General features: G+C 36.9%; 1 protein-coding gene across 4 annotated transcripts in view; it reads right to left on the minus strand.

Moving 5' to 3' along the window:
- The window catches only part of SLC25A12 (solute carrier family 25 member 12), a 206,765-nt gene that overhangs the window by 64,832 nt on the left and 120,108 nt on the right, over positions 1 to 21,825 (minus strand). For 3 of the 4 annotated variants that reach the window (XM_053215279.1, XM_053215281.1, XM_053215280.1), the window contains 3 exons: positions 18,637 to 18,779; positions 8,699 to 8,814; positions 431 to 570 (listed from right to left, as the gene is read on the minus strand). In XM_053215279.1, the coding sequence (XP_053071254.1) occupies positions 431 to 570; positions 8,699 to 8,814; positions 18,637 to 18,779 (399 nt within the window). Of the gene's footprint in view, positions 1 to 430; positions 571 to 4,017; positions 4,122 to 8,698; positions 8,815 to 18,636; positions 18,780 to 21,825 lie in introns of those variants that run through there. The other variant, XM_053215282.1, reaches the window with a different exon arrangement.

The following is a 21,825-nucleotide window of genomic DNA, read 5'->3' on the forward strand; positions in this document are numbered from 1 at the left end:
ATTTCACGTACATGTGGAATCTAAAAAGTAAAACAAAGCTGAAACAGACCCATAAATACAGAGAACTGGTGGTTGCCAGAGGGGAAGTGTGTGGGGGGATGGGCAAAATGAATGGAGGAGAGTGGGGTATACGGGCGTCCAGTTACAGCGTAAGTCAGAGATGAGAGGTACAGTGTGGGTAATATAATGAATGGTACTGTAATAGCACTGGACGGTAACAGATGGCAGCTATACTTGTGGTGAGCTATGAAAGTGATTGCTGAAAAGAAACAAGTTTAAAAGTGCTTAAAAGTTGCCTCTGGAAGTGGGAAATAAGAAATGGGGGTGTAATGCCACAGGGAATTGCTATTTTTGGTAACAAACTTAAAACTAAAAGGGAAGTGGAGAAGAAATGGTATATATTTACATCGGTTATGAAAACTAGGCTCACCTGGAGAAACTGTGTGAATTCTGTGTAGTTAAGATGCTTCTTCCGATTATGCCCAAAATGCAGTCGGATAAATTCACAGTCCCAGTTAAAAGGGATATGGTGATGAATAATAGTCTGTCCAAAAATTTCTTTGACATTTTCTTAAAAGGGAAGACAAAAATAAACAAATTATATCTGGAATAAGTAGTTTAGTCCACTGCAATGTTCCTACAGAAAGAAATTAAGAGAAATTTCAAGTCAATATTATCTGCTTCTATTAAGATTAGCTGCAAAATTTTTCGTGCCCAGAAACCCATGCACAGGAACACAATTGATACAAAATATAATTTTACACTTAAGATTGTGTACCATTACATATAAGGCCATGAGGTTCTTAATTTCTCTTGATTTAATTTTAATTAGGAAGTGATTTATATCTTGCACTATAAATGGCTGCTACTTTGCATTCCTGTATAAAATCAATAGTGTTTTCCCGGTTCCTCAAGGAGTCGAATTAAGCCCTTTATCAGAAGCATGAATACCTAAATTACAGTATAATGCAATATTTGTCATACTAAGTATGGTTTGATTGAGGCTTGATTATTACATTCACACTAGCCTGAATCTGTCTATTGAAGATAGGTATAAGAAATACTACAAAAGCGTATCATTAGCTCAGCAGCAAGCACCTTATTAAAAGCTTCTGATATTGTCAAAAATATGGTCTTGACACAAAGCTACAAAATCCCCATAAAAAGCATGATTATTAGTCTCAACTATTAAAATATTTTAAGATAAGTGAAATTAGTGATTCACTTTTAAATAAAGGACTAAACACAGTACACTAACTTTAAGATAGGAACCAGTCACACTGTGTAAATATACAACCAAAACCCTCTGACAGCTGGTCTTCATGCACTAACAATGTCAGTCACTTTCTTACACAGTTCTACACTTACTATAAAAGTCAATTCACAAATGACTGGTACTTTAACAAGCATAGACTGGATAGCCTAATTTAGAAGCTCATGCCAAAAAAAAAAAAAAAAAGTCATTAACAAAGTTAAGAAAGCAGGAAGCCTGTTTTATTGATGTCTTAAGAACAAAATTATTTTCAAATGTAAGCCAATTAGTGGAAGCGTTTTACCATCCATAGCTACAATTTTACTAATTAGCAAATACAAGTTTAATGTTTTATAATCTCCAACTATGCTACTTTCTCTAATTTCTGTAAATTCTTTGAATAAGATATTGATCTCATATTGTAAATGGTTTAATGGATTCCCTTTAGTTTATATACCATTTTTGTCTTGATAAAAGCATTACTGGGGTGGGGAGGGGGAGGTAGAAGAGAGTGTAAGAATCCTGAACTGGAAATCCTACCAGTCTGGACTCAATATAACAGCTCCAAATAGGTCACTACTATCAGTAAGTTGGAAGAAGGCATTGGATGTCACTGGGGAGATGGGATTCTCATCTTTTCTTTCAAATGGAATATAGCATTTATTTCTTGCCTAATTAGCAATACTATATCATAATTTTCAAACCACATTAAAATATTTTCACCTTCCATAAACACAAATTAAATATATGGGGTTTTGTTTCTAAAAGCAAAAACAAACAAACAAACAAAAACAAAAAAACAAAAACTCAGTAGCAATTCATGGGATAGATCTTGGCTTTTAACCAATATAAAAGTTTACCCTCAAATCTATGTGGAATATCAACAGTTGTAAAATATGTCAAAGTTTAGAAGATAATTAAAATAATAAGGGTTACCAAAAGTAGAGCTAAATATATTAAGAGAGATCAGCAAAGATTTTTTTAGGATCTTTTTTTAAATAATTAGCTGCTTTATTCCCAAATTAATTACTTTGATTTCTTATTTTTAAGATCCAACAAATAGTGTTAAACTAATAAGACACAAAGAAATTAAGGGAAAGCAGAATAGAATAACTTAAACTACTACATATATTTAATTTAAATATTAAGATTATGAAAGGGAATACATTTTTTATAACCTTTATTTTAAAGGTCACAAATCCTAAAACTCAACTATTTGACAAGAAATGTACATACTGCTACCTAGATTAAGTTTTAAACAATGGTGGAATAAAACTGAATTCCCTTTACATGATCAGAAAATATTAGAATATTACTGTGAAATTAATCAAATACAATCAAAGATTCAAAAGCTTTCAAACTATGAAAATTTACTTAATTATGAAAATTGTTTTCTACTACCACAAAAAGGATAAACCGAAGTTATAATGTCGAATTTACATTCAGAAAAAGTTCCATAATAAAAACTTTAACTAAAATCCTATTTTGTAAACTTCCTACCAACCTCTAGCTAAGATCTTGGAATATCTTTGAAACAATTAAAATGATAGCTTAAATTACTCATAGTAATCTTCCCAAATATTGAAGTGTCATTTTCCATGACTATTTGTTTCAACATTTCCTACTTCTCCCAAAGTGGTCATTGATAGCTTTGGACATGATTTTATTATGAGCATTAATATGTGCTGTTTTATTTACCACCCCCCAGACACTTTTAATTATTTTGACTATGTCACAGGCTACAACTATAGTTACTAGGACTAACAAAATTTCAAACCTACTTTGGCACCTCTTGCTGTGTCCCACTTCCCTTCTGTTATTATTTTACTACCAACTGCCTAAGGCTAATTCAGGAAGCTTATAAAAATAATTAGTACAACTATTATTTTAAAATCCAATTCATAATTACCACTTTACCAGGATGTGCTTATCCAAAAAAAAAAAAAGTTATACAAAAGCTCCAGAACTGGAGAGCTTCTACTTGTGTGAGGCAACAGCTCAAACATGTGATGCTCTCCTTATCCAGTTTTATCCGGTTCTGCATGACATAAAAGGGAACCCCAATAATCTCAAATATTCCCAATACATCTAACTGAAAATGCATAGCAAGTCCTCCCCCCACCTCCACCGCCCCCACAGAGAATCCCGTCTTTCCAGTGGCAAACAAGGGTCTTTAGCTCTAAATAGCACTCCTTGGAGTATTATTTCAGTGGCCATAGTTCTGGCCTGGATGAAAGGGCTATGACAGTCACATCTTATTGGCAGCAAGATCATGATCTACTGTTTTATACTAGGTTGGTATTGCTATGGGATATAGGAATCCATTCGTTTTCTGACATATAGAAAACAATAGACCACTTTTTCACTTCCTGCAGAGCATGGGCTTATGAAAGAGATGGTTTATAATTCCTCTTGAAAAGGGAGTTGGGGCCAGATACAAAAGTAGCCTGTCATTATGTTCTCTTTGCTCAAAGGAAAGGAGTATGATTTGTCAGGAGGGCAGGTAATGGTGACAACTGTGATTAAGTAAAAATGTTCACAGACGTATAACATTAGTCAGTTCAGCTGTATCAGTCACTTATGATGATTGGACTAGATGAATTACACATTGAAGCATATATATTATGTAAATATGTCTTAACAGAGGTTTTAATTTCCCCAACAGCCCACAATGTGTCTCCCCATCTCATCCACCCTCATCCCTCCCCTGGTCCTTATGGGAGCTTCCTACTGGTCTTGTTCACCTTTCTTCAGTACAAAATTACCTCTGACCGGGGCTGGCACTCTTCTCCAAGACTGCCGCCATGCCTGTTCCATGAATGAGCCTGGAAGGAGCTGCTGTACCAACGGTGTGGCCAGAGAACTCCTCCTGTAGGTATACAAGCCATCAGCCCTGTGACACAGCCCACCTACCATCAGCCCAACGACATCCTGATTCCAAGGATTCCAGCCCAGCAGGAGCCACTGCTTCCAACTTAAGAGGCTTGAGACCAAACATTTTTATTGTCAGTGGGGTGGGGGCGGGGGAGTCCTCAATAGCTCAGTTTCATCTGCATAGTTCTTAAAGTGAAGTCAGAGAGGCTTTTAGAAGGACTCCCACCAAAACAGTGAATTCCTTGTGTATAACTAAACAAAAACAATGGCGAGACTTGTGGAAGTAAAGAGTTTTTCAGTGAAGGAAAACTTGGGGAGAAAGAAGAGGAACAACTAAGAGACCAAAAAAGAAAACAAAGGAAAACAAACAACAACAACAGAATGTTCAACAACAGGAACTTGGTAGAGGAAGTCCCAATCAAAATAGCATGTAGACTCAGTCCCAGACTACTAGGTTCTACTTCCAGTTGGGTCATTAATTTCCTAGGTGACTTCCTCTGTTTCTCTAAGCAAAAGTATTTCTATTAATCCTTTACCTACCTCCAGAAGGGACTACCATACAATTAGTCAACAGAGTAGTCCTGCTGCCAAATATATGTGAAGGTCCGTTTCTCAGGAAGGATGACTTTACATTTAAAGAGCATCTATTACTATAGAAACTAGATGCTTCACCAGTCTATCACCAAATGCATAAAAACTAATAACACTATGACCTTTTTTTTTTAACCTTAAACTCTAAGCTACTCTAGTAGCCTTCAGTATTAACAGGATTTTTTTCTGCAATATCTGAAAGGGGTCTCAAAATTCTTACTGATTTATTTTGAACACCCAGGTGAAGCTCTAATTCTTACTAGACCAAATTAGGTATTGGTTACCATTAGATTTTCATAGTATTCCATGTCTACAGCTTTGTTCCCACTGGGAGAGGGTAATTTTTCACATCTAGACTTCCATCTCCCGAACCTTTTAAAAACAGTGGTGGTTATGCCTAAGCCACCCCAATCTATTCTTCCCTTCAGGGAAAAAGAGTCTATTTTAAAGGCACAAATGGAACCCATTTCTATTTGCTGTATTTAATGACAATCAAAAACAGTACCAAATCAAAAGGAATCCCTGCTTTTTCAGGGTTCTACAGTGAGGGGATAAAGATGTGCCCTTGAAAAAAATCACTTTGGAGAGGTCCCATTCCTAGGCAAGCACTTTGGAACACAATGCTGATGAGATTTTAATAAAAAACTTAGACTGTACAACATATCTTATATTCATTTATTAGTTAATAGACAGGAGTTGGGGTTTCATTTTTTTAGAAGGATTACATCTTTGTTAACGCAATGGGCTTTTATTTTTTAAATGTGGGACAAATGCAAGGCAGCTACTGACAACACAATGTAGTATAACTGGTTATCTAGGTTACCTCAACCTAATTCTATCAAGCAGAATACCCAGTACACTAGAGGCTAGTAGTGAGACCAAGGCAAGTTTAGACTGTATCTAGCACACACCAATCATGCAACGGCCTCCACAAGGCTCAACAGTGGCAGTAACAGATATATAAGCCATTAAGTAATTATCCACAGCATGCATTAGAAATTTTATTAAAAGAACATCAAAGAGGAAACAACTATGGTTTTATTCACTCTTTTAAAAACTCCAGAACCCTCTCCTGCGCTTGCTTGCACATTCTGAAATGGATTACCGAGGTCTCAATGTAAGTCTTCTCCCCCAAAGTAGAGGCATCTCTAACAATTAAAAAACAGAAACAAAAAACTTGTCCAGCACTCAAGTAAATGTTGTTCGATATTCCTATTTACATAAATACTTGCAAAAATGTACACAACTTAAGTATCTAATCTGATGTGTATTAAAAAGCGTATCTAAAAAAACAAAAGCATAGATGAGAACAATATATACAAATACACAGATAATAACATCATCATCATAGTCCACGAGATACCAATGGCATAACAGTTCCCCCCCCCCACCCACTCCATTACACCTGGCATCCAATATTCTCTCCCACCTTTCTCTCCTGGTGTGCACAAGAGAAAATTGTACTTTAAATAAATTCTAAACTAGAAAATATAAGGCCATTTGGTGAAAAGGATTTACAGTTAGAATGGATCTATAATTTCCTTTTACCTAAACATATATCTATAAATACATAAGCACAATTCATTTTATTAAGTGGATACAAACATGAAAACTGACCTTTAACATAGATCCAAAATCCTATAAAAATAAACTCCAAGTTAATTAGTTCCTTATGCTGAAATTCTGTAGTCTTGAAAACAGCCTGTAATGAGTAGGCCTTAGAAATCTTGTTAAATGGCATTTGTAACAGTTTCAATGCTTTTCCTCTTTCCTTAATAATATAAAATTAAACTTTCTCTCCTTCATTATGATTTTTATTTAAGAAAATTTGTCTAAAATGAATCCTCAAAACCAGGGAGGCAAGACAGGAAGGCAAAATGGTCAAGGTCCCCAAGAAACAGATGACCATCATCAAGACAACCACCCAACTGGCCAGGGGCTCCAAGAACAATGTTGAAAGGGCATTCAGCAGTACCTCATTCCATAGAAATCTTCCTATCTCTACATTATGAAGCAGAAGAATGAAAGCAGGATTTTGGAGGGTTCATATGTTTATTTTTCAGGTCATATCAGGAGCTATAACAACTAAAACTGATTTGTTTTGCTTCTAATCCTAATTATATTTTCTTAAAATTCTAACTCATGAATCATAGTCTGGGAGAAAAACAAAAGATCTTTAAAATGCTAAAGTTGGGATCTAATAACTACAAGCTCTCATTTGCATGAAATAAATGTGTTCATAAACCACTCAACTGCTTCTTATACCCATTTTAATCTACTAATCAACACTGGCATGGGTCTTTATTGTTAGTCAACTGGATGAACTGACTTGAGTGACTTGTTTTTTAAAATAGAAATTGCGAAAAGCATCAAATGGAGATGACACAAAGAACCATGATACCAAGGTAGGAAGGACAAAAGTCCCCACAATTTGGTTTTGGGAAATCTAATTCTTAAAACAATGGATACATGATAGAAGCACAGGTCTACCATCACTAATACAGATATTTGTATGGAAGTATTTCCCAAGTATTGCTGCACATTTGGAAGTGAGACATGTGAGAATGTGTGATACCTATTGAAAACAGAAAATGCAGCATTATTAGTGGTCTGGGGTTAATGCTGAGTGATGAGATGATAAGGTTTTATATTTTAAACTACAGAATTTGGGTGCTTCTGGGAAAAATCGACCTTCTTTACAAGGCAGAATGGCCAGAGCTTGCTCCAAAGCAGGAGTATGCCAACATGGATACAGAAACCTAAGGAGTTCTGCATAGGTAATTCTTTGGGGAAATCTTACACAGACAACAACTGGGTCAATGGACAAAAGGAAACAGTCAATGCCAAGCTAGAAAATGTGCCCACTAAAAGCATTAAAGGGCACCACTGGTCCTTCTAATACCTGTATTTTCTCACCATTCTTTTCATGGCAGTGATACTTCCTCCTTTGGGTGTAACTGAAGGATTTTTTTTATAAGACAAATTCTGTGGTGAATAAATATTTAGCTCAGGGAAAGCCTGATTTTCAAGAGTCTCTCTACAACATATTGATGCAAATTCACCCTATAAAAGGGGCTCAAGTTCAGCTTTACAAGATAAAAAAGTTCTGGAAATCTGTTTCACGACTTTGTGAATATACTCAATGCTACTGAACTGTACACTGAAAAATGGTTAAGATTTTATGTGTCCTTTTATCACAATAAAAATATATATTTTTTTAAAAAGAAGAGGATTCAAGGCCCTTGAAAACACTGCATTGTTTTTATTGAAAAACCTGTTGCAGGAAAAATGAGCAGATACGGTAAACATAAACTAACTTCTGCAAATAAGCGTCTTTAAAAACTAAAACATACATGGCTACAAACAGAAATTCTAGTTTATATGCTTGTCAAACACTGATCTTGTGCTAGATTATATGCCTAGCAAAGGATTTATATCAATTTCTATATTTAATACAAATGTTAGTTTCAATGTTCTAGGCTTGTTTCCTAAAATCAAAAATCTACAATGGTGATTCAGAGAATGCTAACTATTCTTAACTCCCTCCTTCAGTTCCATTCTTGGTGTTACATCGTAGCACTTTTCCAAACTGCTACTGAGGAGCTATGCACTCTCTACCCAAAAATCCCTTCAAGAATGATATGATTATTCCATGTTGTTCCTCGTCTGTTTCATAAAGAATTTTGCTCAGGCTAGCCCAGAGCAAGAAAAGTTTATACCACATATTTTTTGGAATGTAAAAGTGTCAATAAATGACTCAATGAGCAAAGATTCCTTAATTTTTTGCAATTGTCTAATGCTTTAAAGAAAATACACCATTTTAATTTTATCTGTGTAAATTCTTTGAGGAAATCAATACTTCACTTATTAACTAGCTCCTAGATAATCAGCAATTTATATGCATTTACTAGATTTAGCAATTAAAGACTGGACCAGCTTCACTAACTTCACTTATCCCTTATAATCTTTTTTTTTCCTTACCAAATGTCACCTCTCCATTTCCACTCTTGTCAAACAACTGGAAAGCCACTAGGAACATAGAATCTGGAGCACACAAAACAGATTCAAATGCCAAGAATTCTTGATAGGAGATCAATCTGCAACAAAATATAACATGTTATTGGCTGGTAAAGAAAGGGAAAATATCAGGCATTTAACCTGTCTTTACTGTATGAACTATAGCTCAGGGTAACCACACAATTGGTAAAGGGAAGTCATCTGGAATTTGCTTCAAAATAATCCAGGAGATGAAAAATATAAATAAAACAAATTTAATAATTATTTTAATAATTACCCAAACTTGGTGATGAGGATATTGAATTTGCTACACTAGTCTGTGTTTTATAGGCTTGAAATGTCAACAATACATTTTTTAAATGTATTAAAACAAGAGGAGGGAAACTAAAGCACATGGAGTCCTAGAATACTCAGGGTTGTGAAATCAGCCAGTGGCCAAAATTACACTAAAATTGCCTTCAATGATCTTATACAGTTGGCATATGCTAGTATATAGTTTAGAGTCATCTTCCATAGCAAGCTTGCTGCAAACATCCCACACCATGTTGCTGCTATTGGTAAGTGACTAATATCCAAGTAACAGCATTATAAAAATCTGGTTTTTTATAAATATATAAATACATGTAGTTATTTATTTACTTATTCATATTAGTAATGGTGCTGCCTTTTATTCTCAAATGGCCTGGTTTGGACAATACATTTATAGTCACCCTATCAAAAGGAATAGACCTAATCTTAACATGGCTTCTTGCCCCTCAGGATCTGATCTCTGTATGCCTCCCCTTTGTTCTCTGCACTCCAACCCACTCTTTTTCAATCCCTGCTCCTTCCACCCAGGACCATCACACAACATTTCACTTTCCTTGGAATGATCCCACCATCTCCAAACTTCTGCCCATTTAATTTGTACCCATCCTTACATAGCCCAGATCAAATATCATTTCCTCAAGACAACCAACCATCTCACAGTCTCAAGATGATTTCACTTACCCTTTACAGCCTTACGGCAGCACACTGTACCTTTTTAGTGCCCCTTGCAAAATTTTTATTAAAATAGTTATGTGGGGCGCCTGGGTGGCTCAGTCGGTTGGGCAGCCGACTTCGGCTCAGGTCATGATCTCGCGGTCCGTGAGTTCGAGCCCCGTGTCAGGCTCTGTGCTGACGGCTCAGAGCCTGGAGCCTGTTTCAGATTCTGTGCTCCCTCTCTCTCTGACCCTCCCCCGTTCATGCTCTGTCTCTCTATGTCTCAAAAATAAATAAACGTCGAATAAAAAAAAAATTTTTTTTTAAATAATAAATAAATAAATAAATAAATAAATAAAATAAAATAGTTATGTAATTCATTGTTTAAAGCCTGATTTCCTGCGAGAAGATAGGCTTGTCACAGAGCACAAGTTTGATTCAGGTAAGAACTTGTAAATATTCTTGAATGAACTCAATTTATAATATACGGCTTTTATTTATTTATTTGTTTATTTTTGAGAGAGACTGAGTAAGCGGGGAGGGACAGAGAGAGAGGATTCAAAGTAGGCTCTGCACTGTCAGTGGAGAGCCCAAAGTGGGGCTCAAACCCATGAACTGTGAGATCATGACCTGAGCCGAAGTTAGACGCTTAACTGACTGAACCACCCAGGTGCCCCAAGAATATATGGCTTTACAGAGAGCTATATTTCTCAACACAGATTTAGGAAAATGACTACATTTTACATTTCATTTTATGTCTCCATTCATCTAAGACATATTTTACATTTGTAGTTTCCTTTTCCATTACTTGTAACACTCTGAATTATGTTTAAGTTACACAAATTACATTATATCCAAAGCAATGGTGCATACTATGCCTTTTCCCTTTATTGAGGGAAAGGCTTTGTGGTGGTATTATTCAGGGCACTAAAGACTATGCCTTCACTGTGCCCCTGCTGAAGAATCTTTGGTGGAATTAGGAGCTTAAGTGCCTAATGAATCCTGGGAAGAACAACCCAATAAACTGTTTATCAGGTCACCTTTCATAACACATTGTATGCATTGGTATACTACTAAAAACACAAAAGCGTGGTTATCATTACACAAATTTTCAGGTAGTAAAAACAAATGAAGTTATAACATATCAGGTATCATCATCTACACACTCCTAAAAAGCACTGAGTCCTATGAGGTTTTAATAACAATGTATAACACAAGGGTTGCCTGGCTCTGGCTCAGTCGGTACAGCATGTGTCTCCTGATCTCAGGGTTATGAGTTCAAGCTCCATGTTGGGTGTAGAGATTATAAATAAACTTAAAAAAAAAAAAAAAAGGAATATATAACACAAATACAGTAATGATATAGGGATGACTTAGAGAAGGCCTTCATTTTCTACATTATGTAATTCTATGTTTGAAATTCTTATCATGAAGAATTAGCATTATTCTTTTGATTATAAGAGTAATTTAAAAACTACAAAGTAATTAGGCTGATTATGAATTAAAAATTTTTAAAAAAACCTGTAACATCATGGTTTTTCCAAAATAGTCTCAGGAATCTGACATCAAAAATACAATTAACCTAAAATACAGAATATGTAGCTTTAAAATACATTTCATACTCAGTAGTAAAACTTTTCTCTATGAGAAAAGGTAAGACTTTTTCCTTAACTAGCAAAGGTCATAAATGGTCGGCTGGCAGAGTAAATTTGGCCCACACATGTTTTCTTTGGCCATGCAAAGAATAATATTTTTAGTTACATTAGTTGCCAACATTAGGAAATTATAAATATTTCACACAAATATCCAGCTTTCTGGTTTCCCTTGTTAAATTGTGAGCAAGGGCAACCAGTTTCTGGTCCCAATACTTTTCATTCCACCAGTCTCCTGGAGCCAAAGTGGAAGCTACCTCTTCAGGGACAGCAGGGCCCATCAGTTATCTACACCTGCCCCTGGGGACCATCCCCGTGAGCTCGAGCCCCATGTCGGGCTCTCTGCTGTCAGCAGACCCTGCTTTGGATCCTCTGTCCCTCTCTCTCTCTCTGCCCTGCCCCTGCTCATGCTCTTTCTCTCAAAAATAAATAAAACATTAAAAAAACAATTAAAAAAGAAGATATTGGGGGAATCCTCAACCAATCCTCAATACTCACTTACCTTTGTTACACAGAGTGATTTATTTGAAGAAAGATCAATTAAGAAACACAAAGGCATCAGCAACTTAAAAATAAAGTCACTTCATATTAATCGGCCTTAAAAAGGAACGAAATTCTGACACAAGCTGTAGCATGGGTGAATCTTGAAAACAACAGGCTAAGTGAAATCAAACACGAAAGGACAAATAATACATTATTCCACTTACATGAAGTATCTAACATAGTCAAACACATTAGAAACAGAAAGTACAATAGTGATTACTAGAGGCTGAGTATCGGGACAAAACAGGAACTCACTGTTTCATGGGTACAGAGTTTCAGTATGAGAAGATGAAAAAAAAAAAAAAGGTAGAATGGATTGTAGTGATGGTGGTACAACAATATGAATATACTTAATGCCACTGAAATATATATTAAAAATGGTTAAAATGATAAATTGTATTATATATATTTTAATACGGTAAAAAGTCACCTGAGATTACCCAAGTATAGGCATTTATTAGAACTCAGCAAATGCACCTTTAAGTTTTGTATTTGTCACTGTGGGTAAATTTTACATATAAAGAAAACACTCAAAACAAATACTGAAATCCAGTTAATAATATGCATGCTGAAATGTGTAAGAAAAGTATCAGTGTTCGCAATTTACTTTGAAATGTGTGAAAAAACAAGATGGATTGATGTAAAGATAGATATATGAAAAACGAAGCATAGAAAAATGTTAATGGTAGAATATGATGGGTATGTTAAGTATACACTGTAAAATACCTTCAACCTTCCTGAATGTTTGAATTTTCATAATAAAATACTGGGAAGAAGTAGGAGGTGAGGGTAATGGACCATTTTGTCTCTCTGATATGCTCCCTATCTATCTTTAGCCCATAGGCCTTTTATACCACATGACAGTGGAACAATACTTTTCATAAAGCAAGAAATGGCCTGTTTATCTGCTAACATAAAGCAAACATGTTCTGGAATAATTTTCAAGGCTCTTTTTCCTTTATCCTGCTATGAATTCCTCTATTGTTAGAAGGCCTTGATCAAGACTTAAGCAGCGCCAATGCAAACCACAAGACGCTAACTGGAGTGAAGAAACCACTGCTTAGTTCATAGTTTAATAAATTGTTTTCTTTCAATAAGGATGGGGTGGCACCTTCACTTTTTACCATACCTGCTGCTTGACTTTTTACAAAGAACATGTATTCATTTTATACTCTGAAATAATGGATTTTACGGGAGCCTGGGTGGCTCAGTCGGTTGGGCGTCCAACTTCGGCTCAGGTCAGGATCTCGCCATTTGTGGGTTCGAGCCCCGCGTCGGGCTCTATGCTGATAGCTCAGAGCCCGGAGCCTGCTTCGGATTCTGTGTCTCCCTCTCTCTCTGCCCCTCCCCTGCTCACATTCTGTCTCTCTCTCTCTCAAAAATAAATACACAAAAAAAATTTTTTTGAAATAATGGATTTTATGAATTGGATGTTTTAAAATTTTTCTACAAAGTTCCTTTTAAATTTACTGAATGGAAACCAATAAAATTTCAAAATATTAATGTTAATTTTGCAATTTTTAAAACCATCAAGATTTTTGCATAAAAGGTTTTTCTACATGCATCATAATGTTTTTTTATATACATGTAGAAGAGTAAAGGAAAGCAGTTATGAAAAACTAAAAGAGAAAAGTAATAGTTTTACACATTATAGACTAGAGCTTCCAGATGAAATTCTGGCCAGAGCTAAATATAGAAACTATAATTCTAGAAGTTACAGCTTCAAACAAGCAACTGTCTAAACACTTTAGATTATATCACACAAGAATAGTTCCTGAAATCTTCATTTAATGCATAAAATCATTTTGCCTTTCATTATAAAAGCACAATTTCAAAGTTTAAGCCACAATTTCACAAATAACATTTGACTAATGACTTTTACTTTAGACAACCCATCATGCTATTTATACCATACGATGTTGCTTCTACATGGTTCTGCACAACAAACACCTATATCAAAACACTCCTGCTTATTTTACTATCTATTGGAGGAAAAGGAATGCGGAAGAGGAGAAAGGGGGTGGTTTACATGCTAAGAAAACATGCAGCAGAGGGTGAGGCGGTCCAGGGTACAAAAAGGTATGGTATTGACCTCTCTCAAACCTGCTTTTCCCACATACTTAATTAAATCACTTAGACCTCTGTATACTAGTGCTATTAAGATTTGGTTTTGATAATTATAAACAACCTATGTGATGCTACTTCAAATTATAAGACTCTCATCAAAAAAAAAAAAAAAAAACAAAACTACAACAGAACCAAGGAATACCTCTTGGGGCTATAAAAAAAATGCACCAACTACATACACTATTCTAATCTTTGATCACTGTCCTTGGTAAAGGAGTGGGAAACAGAAAGTGGGGAAGAAAGAGAACATCATTTTTTAAAAAAATGATTAAAGAAGGAAAATGGACTAAAAATTAAGGGAATTTTGTGTTATTGGGCAAATCAATCAATCTCTCTAGGCCTCATTTTCCTTAAATGTTAAATGAACAAGAGTGACTACTTGGAATAAGTTAAACATCATCAAAACCTTTCATCTTCTTGGGGCGCCTGGGTGGCTCAGTCAGTTGGGCGTCCGACTTCGGCTCAGGTCATGATCTCACGGTCCATGGGTTCGAGCCCCGCGTCGGGCTCTGTGCTGACGGCTAGGAGTCTGGCGCCTGCTTCGGATTCTGTGTCTCCCTCTCTCTCTGACCCTACCCCATTCATGCTCTGTCTCTCTCTGTCTCAAAAATAAACATTAAAAAAAAATTAAAAAAAAATACCTTTCATTTTCTTGAATTACAAGTATTTTTTTAAAGGTTTTTTTTATTTTTTTTGAGAGAGAGAGAGAGAGAGACAGAGAGCAGGGGAGGGGCAGAGAGAGAGGGAGAGAGAGAGAATCCTAAGCAGGTTCCACGCTCAGCACAGAGCCCAGTGCAGGGCTCGATCTCACAATGGTGAGATCATGACCCGAGCCAATATCAAGAGTCAGACACTTAACCAAGCGAGCCACCCAGGCACTCCATCTTCAATTGCAAGTATTAAAGAAACTTCAGCAATGATACTTAACCTTTTTTGAAGTCACAGGTCCTTCTGAAAACCTGGGATTTCTCCCGAGAAAAACGCAGATACAAATTCACTCATTTTGTATGATATTTCAGCAACTTCAGGAACCCCTGAAGACTATCCATGAATAAGAGGTTAAGAATTGCTGTGTTTCTAGAAAATTCCACCTTTCTCTGCTTTTGGAAATTACCTATATGTTTCATAAACTCACTGATAATTTTTATGATCTTTTTTTTTAATGTTTATTTATTTTCAGAGACAGCGAGCGTGCAAGTGTGGGGAGGGGCAGAGAAAGAGGAGAGAGAGAAATCCAAGCAGGCCCCAGGCTGTCAGCACAGAGCCCAATTCGGGGCTCCATCTCAGGAATCAAACTGTGAGGTCATGACCTGAAATGAAATAAAGAGTCCGATGGGTGGACAGATGTTTAACCAACTGAACCATGCAGGTACCCTATGTGATCTAGCTCTTTGAATCAGATTTCCTACAGAACCCAATCTAATTCCAAAGAGAGGAAAAAGGAAGCTTAAGAAGTTTTTAAAATCTGAAATAGAAAGATTTACCTTTTACAAAGAGAAATAGATTTGTCTTTAAGTGAACACTATTAACATTATCAGATACTTTCCTAGCCAAAACCCATCTTTGATCTATTCTACTCTGGCAACTTAAACCCTTGATTCCATTCAACCACATCAACAATGGAACGGAGTCTGGGAGAACCACATGAAGCTTCAAAACAAACACACTTACTGAGACAGATGAGCAAAAATGGTCACAAAAGAAGCATCTGAGAAGATCTGGGTACTCTGAAAGCAGGTCTCAGGCCAAATTAATGACAATAAATACCATCCTAGTTTTTAAAAGAGCTAAATATATATGTTACCTTTAATAATTTTGAAGAACAAATTCTGATTAAAAATAATTTTCATATGCATTACTGTCTAATCACTGTTAAGAAATCCAATGACTAAGTGGTTTATCATAGCTTATCAGCTGATTTCACTTTTTTTTTCAATGAAAGGGACACTTTATTGAAGTCCCAGGGCCCTGGGTCTTGGGCAGAAGGCATCCCTGCGAGTAAAGGAAGAGCCGGTAGACAGGCCTTATTTGACCTTCTTGGGGCGTGGGTTGTTGGTGTGGCCACACTTCTTGCGGCAGTTAACTGCACAGGGGTGCAACACTTGTGGCAGATCATCCTGTTGCAGTTGTATTTCTGGGCCAGCTGGCAGAGGGAAGGCTCAATGACGCCACCCGCAGGCAAAGCACCAAGTATAGGGTGGACTCTTTCTGGGTATTGTAGTCTAATGAAGTGCAGCCATCTTCCAGCTGTTTGCCAGCAAAAATCAGACGCTGCTGGTCAGGCGAGATGCCCTCCTTGGCTTGGACTTTGGCTTTGACATTCTCACTAGTGTCACTGGGCTCAACCTCAAGGGAGATGGTCTTGCCCATCAAGGTCTCCACAAAGATCTGCGTCTGCAACGCTGCCACCAAACCGTTGGGAACCTAGTTGTGACTTTTTTTTTTTTAAGTTTATTTATTTTGAGAGAGTGTGCACGCGCACAATCGGGGAAGGGGCAGAAAGGGAAGGGGACAGGGGATCCAAAGCAGGCTCTGCACTGACAGCAGAGAGCCTGACATGGGGCTCCAACTCACAAACCGTGAGACGGTGACCTGAGCCAAAGTCAGATGCTTAACCGACTGAGCCATCTGGGCACCCCTGATTTGACTTTTTAAAAGACTAATCACGAAATGTATGCAAGTTCCCCAACATCTACCACTGACAAATTACATAAAATCTTTATCTAAGATATAAAATATTCAAATTTCATGCACTATACTAGATTTTGTGGGAAAATATGAATACTAACCCTAGGTTCAAAGAACTTAGATATCAACATTTCTAGTTTAACTATAGTCTCCTAGTTTACAATATAGTCTCTAGTTTATAATAGTCTCCTAAACGAATTTCATTGCATGCAAATCTTGCCCTATTTCAACCTACCATTTTTAAAAAATCTCATCATATCTGCAGTAGTATCTTTTTTTTTTTTTTTTTAATTTTAGAGAGAGGGAGCATGAGTCAGGGAGAGGCGCAGAGGGAGAGAGAATCCCAAGCAGGCTCCACACCCAGCATGGAGCCTGTTGCAGGGCTCGATCCCACAACCCTGGGATCACCAACTGAGCCACCCAGGCATCCTATGGAAAATAACTTTTAACAACTCCTCATTGCCTAGTTTTTCACACAACTACCTCTACAGGTAGGAGAAAGAACCTGGGCCTTTGAAGGCCTAAGGATGTAGCTTGGAACTCACAAAGCAAGAAAAAATTTTCTTTATAATTCATAAGAATACTCCATTTGTTCTATAATACAGTCATATTTGATCTTAACTTAAAAACGGTGTGCTTTTTCCCCTTGAGTAAAGTGACACTCTAGTAAGATGCACCTTGCTATTTCTGTGACTGCACACACTCATACACTGCCAGGCTAAAAATACCTCCAAGACTAAGTCACGAGCCTACAGGATACAGTCAAAGCTTAGCACAGACGGTCCCCAGTTCCACTTCAACCACAATTCCAAGAGTAACAAAGCAAAACCACAGCCACACCAAGGTACATGTAACACAACCTCTTCAATGTCACTCCCCAAGACACACACACACACCACTGCTATTCCCTTTCCTGGAATTCTCCCAGCTTATCCAACCACCAGCAACTTCCCGTTCATCTTGCCAGATTTCACTCAAGTATCTCTTCTATGATGCTGTCCTGACCACCCAAAACAGAGTTAACTATGCCTTCTTGGGTGTCCTTTGTATCTTTCATATACTTCTATTACAGCATCTTATACCCAAAGTATTCTTTTCTTTGTTCACTCATCCTTCTCACTAGGCCATGAGTTTCATCTTAAGGCCAAGAACCCCATTTTTTTTAATTTATTTTTTTTAATTTGTATCCAAGTTAGTTAGCATATAGTATAACAATGATTTCAGGGATAGATTCCTTAATGCCCCTTACCCATTTAGCCCATACCCCCTCTCACAACCCCTCTAGTAACCCTCTGTTTGTTCTCCATATTTAAGAGTCTCTCATGTTTTGTCCCCCTCCCTGTTTTTATATTATTTTTGCTTCCCTTCCCTTATAGAACCCCATTTTATTTATGTTTGTATTACTAAGGCTCAACAGTGCCTGGCTAATGGTGGTTGTTCAATAAATGTTTGTCAAATAAATGAGTAGACAGATAAATTAATAAATACTACTAAGTTCTTCCCTGATTCATTCTTCTTCATAGCACTTCTAACCTAACATGCTATAATTTACTTTTAAATTTTTGTATTGCTTTTGCATTTATCACTTTACTCGCTGATGTAATTCCAGTCCTTAGAACATTAGAAAACATAGTAGGTACTCAATGTTTGTTGAATGAATGAAAGAAAACCATTCTGTTCAGATTATTCAATACAAAATATGGTTCTCCATATACAGTTTACTTCCAAAAAAAAACCAAGAAACAAATGCTAGTTTTGCCCAATTCTTGATAATGGCAGCAAGTAATACTTCTTATAAACTTCTAAGAAAAGATAATGGTTTATTAATATTAAAATTCCAGGTGGTCATAGGTAAACTTAGGGTGTTCCTATTTTTTAGTAAGATATTGCAGAACATTCATTTTCAAAAAAATGTATAAAGGTTCTTACCCATCCTTGGTTTGATCGGCTACTCCTGCCAAGAGCTGCACGACCTTCGGATTACTATTTGGATCATTATACAGTCCAAGATAGCGCTGGACAAAGTCTTCTGGGGTCATGTAATGCTCTCCATCAACCTCAGTACTGGCATACTAAAAAATAAATAATGTATACTTAAAATTAAAATTATTCAACATCATATTGTAGCCAAAAACATTTTGTGAAAAGGTATATAAAGGACAGTATCAAAATCAAAATAAAGATAATAAATGCAGGATAGTGCATTTTCCTCTGGACAGTGAAAAACAAACACTCAGAGCCAGATTTAAGAACACTGGCAAAGTACTGACACATGCCACAACATGGATAAACCTTGAAAACATTACAAGTTAAAGAAGCCAAAGGCAAGAGGCCACAGATCGTATGACCGCATTTACATGAAATGTCCACAAGAGGCAAACCCACAGTGACAAACAGCAGAGGCACAGGTGCCAGGAACTGGGAGGAGGGCAAATGAGAGTAACTGCTTTAACATATATGGGGTTTTTCTTGGGGGCAGCGACCATGTCCTGGAATTAGATGGTGGCAATGGCGGCACACTGTAAATATACTAAAAAAAAAACACTGCAGTATACTCTTAAATGGTTAAAATGGAGAATTTTGTCTCATGTGACTTTTATTTCAACTAAACATATAATATGTAAGAGACGAAATACGAGAAAGATGAAGAAAGGTGAAAGGGCAGCTAAGGTGACTAAGACCTGAGAGTGAGAAGGTGACACGTGTAGACTCCCAGAGGCTTCCCACCTACAAGAGTGGGGAGCAGCAGGAGAACACAGGCGGCCAAACCTTAAAAATAAAACAAATGAGAAAAGCATGACAAACACACAAGACCTTCCATCACAGGTATTTGTTCTACGTTCCAGTAGCTGGAGAAAAGAAACAAAAATATTCTGCTTTTAGGTCATTAATTTTTAAAAATAAAATAGTAGAATCTGCCTGTCAAATAAAGACCTCACTATTTTAAGGGTTTTACGCACTATGGCATGATCAAACACAACCAAAGCTCTCCTCTTCGGGTTGCAGCTGATCAATTTAGCTACTTCAGTCAACTATCAAAGTAGTAACATCAGAAAATTTCCCAGAATTGAAGAATACAAGGGCTAAGTGCCAAGCACAACACAGTAAAACAAACAAAAACCTACACCAGGCCATGGCCCATCATCATAAAATTACAGAACACCAGTATAAAGAGAAAATGCTACAAGTTTTCAGAGAGAAAAAAGGTCACTTATAGAGAATTATGAATCACAGGCACCAATGCTTCCTCAACAGAAACACTGAAGCTTGAAGACAATGCAGTAAGGCCTTGAAAATTCTAAGATAAATGATTTGCAGCCTAGAATTCTAAACTGAGCCAAACTTTGAATCAATTATAAGGGTAGGTTAAAAGTACTTTGAGATATCCATGTTCTCAATACTTTTTTCTCTTGCCATGTGCCTCCTCAGGAAGCTATAGGAGAATCTGCTCCAACAAAATGAAGGCATGAACCAAGTGGGATACAAAAATCAGATGACCCAATCCAGAAAAGTGGCCAAGAGAAATCCCAAGACAACAATTGTGCTGCAGGCCTCTAGAGTACATAGTCCTGGCAGGGAGCAAACGAAGGGCTCCAGGAAGGAAAGCCACTGGGAAAAACGGAATGCTTATCCAAGGCATTTGGCTAAATGAAAAATAACATGGGGAGGAGTATGAACCTTTGTTCAAATGTCACCTTCTCAATGAGATCTATTCTTATCACCCTATTTAGTATTATAACCCATGCCTGCACCTATATTCCCAATCCCCCTTACATTGCCTTTCCCCCCCTCGGCAGCTTTCACTTTCTAACACACTATGTATTTTACTTCTTTATTATGTTTACTGTCTATCTCCCAACAAAGGAAGGAATCTTTGTCTAGTTTGGTCACTGATGTATCCCAAACACCAAGAATAATGCTTGGCACACAGTAGGCACTTGGCAAACCTTTTTTTTTTCTTTTGAGAGAGAGAGAGAGAAAAAGAGAGACACAGAGAGAGAGGCAGAGAGAGGAAAGAGAGAATCCCAAGCAGGCTCCCCGCACAGCACGGAGCCCAAGCCACGGCTTGACCTCATGACCTGAGCCGAAATCAAGAGTCAGACGCTTAACCGACTGAGCCACCCAGGTGCCCCAGCACTCAGTAAATATTTGTTAAATTAATGAATTTGTATGAGGTACACAAGTTGCTAAGTAAATGAAAAGTTAGATAATTTTTAACTCTATCAGAAAGTAAATTACGAAAAAGCATTTTTGTTGTATAAAAACAGGAAATACATGACTTGGCTCAAATAAACAGTATTCACGGTCATAATAATATAGATACCAGATATTAATTTAATAACAATGATAAACATACTGAGAGGAATGGAGGAAGAAGAATGGAGGAGGAAGTAGTGTAAGGAAGTCCTCAACTACTCTCATAGAAAGCCAATAATATCTAGAAATAGCAGTATAGAAATATGAAGGGAAATACCAAATAAATAGTTAAGAGTTAGAAGTGGTTGCTTCTGTATCAGATAAAGGGCTAGTATCCAAAATCTATAAAGAACTTATCAAACTCAATACCCAAAAGACAAATAATCCAGTGAAGAAATGGGCAGAAGAGATGAATAGACACTTTTCCAAAGAAGACATCCAGATGGCCAACAAACACATGAAAAGATGCTCAACGTCACTCATCATCAGAGAAATACAAATCAAAACCACACTGAGATACCACCTCACACCAGTCAGAGTGGCTAAAATGAAAAACTCAGGAAACTACCGATGCTGGCAAGGATGTGGAGAAATGGGAATCCTCTTGCACTGGTGGTGGGAATGCAAACTGGTACAGCCGCTCTGGAAAACAGTGTCGAGGTTCCGCAAAAAATTAAAAATAGAACTACCCTATGACCCAGCAATAGCACTACTTGGAATTTACCCAAGGGATACAGGAGTGCTAATGCATAGGGGCATGTGTACCCCAATGTTTATAGCAGCGCTTTCAACAATAGCCAAATTATGGAAAGAGCCTAATTGTCCGTCAACTGATGAATGGATAAAGAAGATGTGGTTTATATATACAATGGACGACTACTTGGCGATGAGAAAGAATGAAATCGTACTATTTGCAGCAAC

This window comes from Acinonyx jubatus, chromosome C1 (assembly GCF_027475565.1).
Source record: "Acinonyx jubatus isolate Ajub_Pintada_27869175 chromosome C1, VMU_Ajub_asm_v1.0, whole genome shotgun sequence".
In the NCBI taxonomy this organism is placed as follows: Eukaryota; Metazoa; Chordata; class Mammalia; order Carnivora; family Felidae; genus Acinonyx; species Acinonyx jubatus.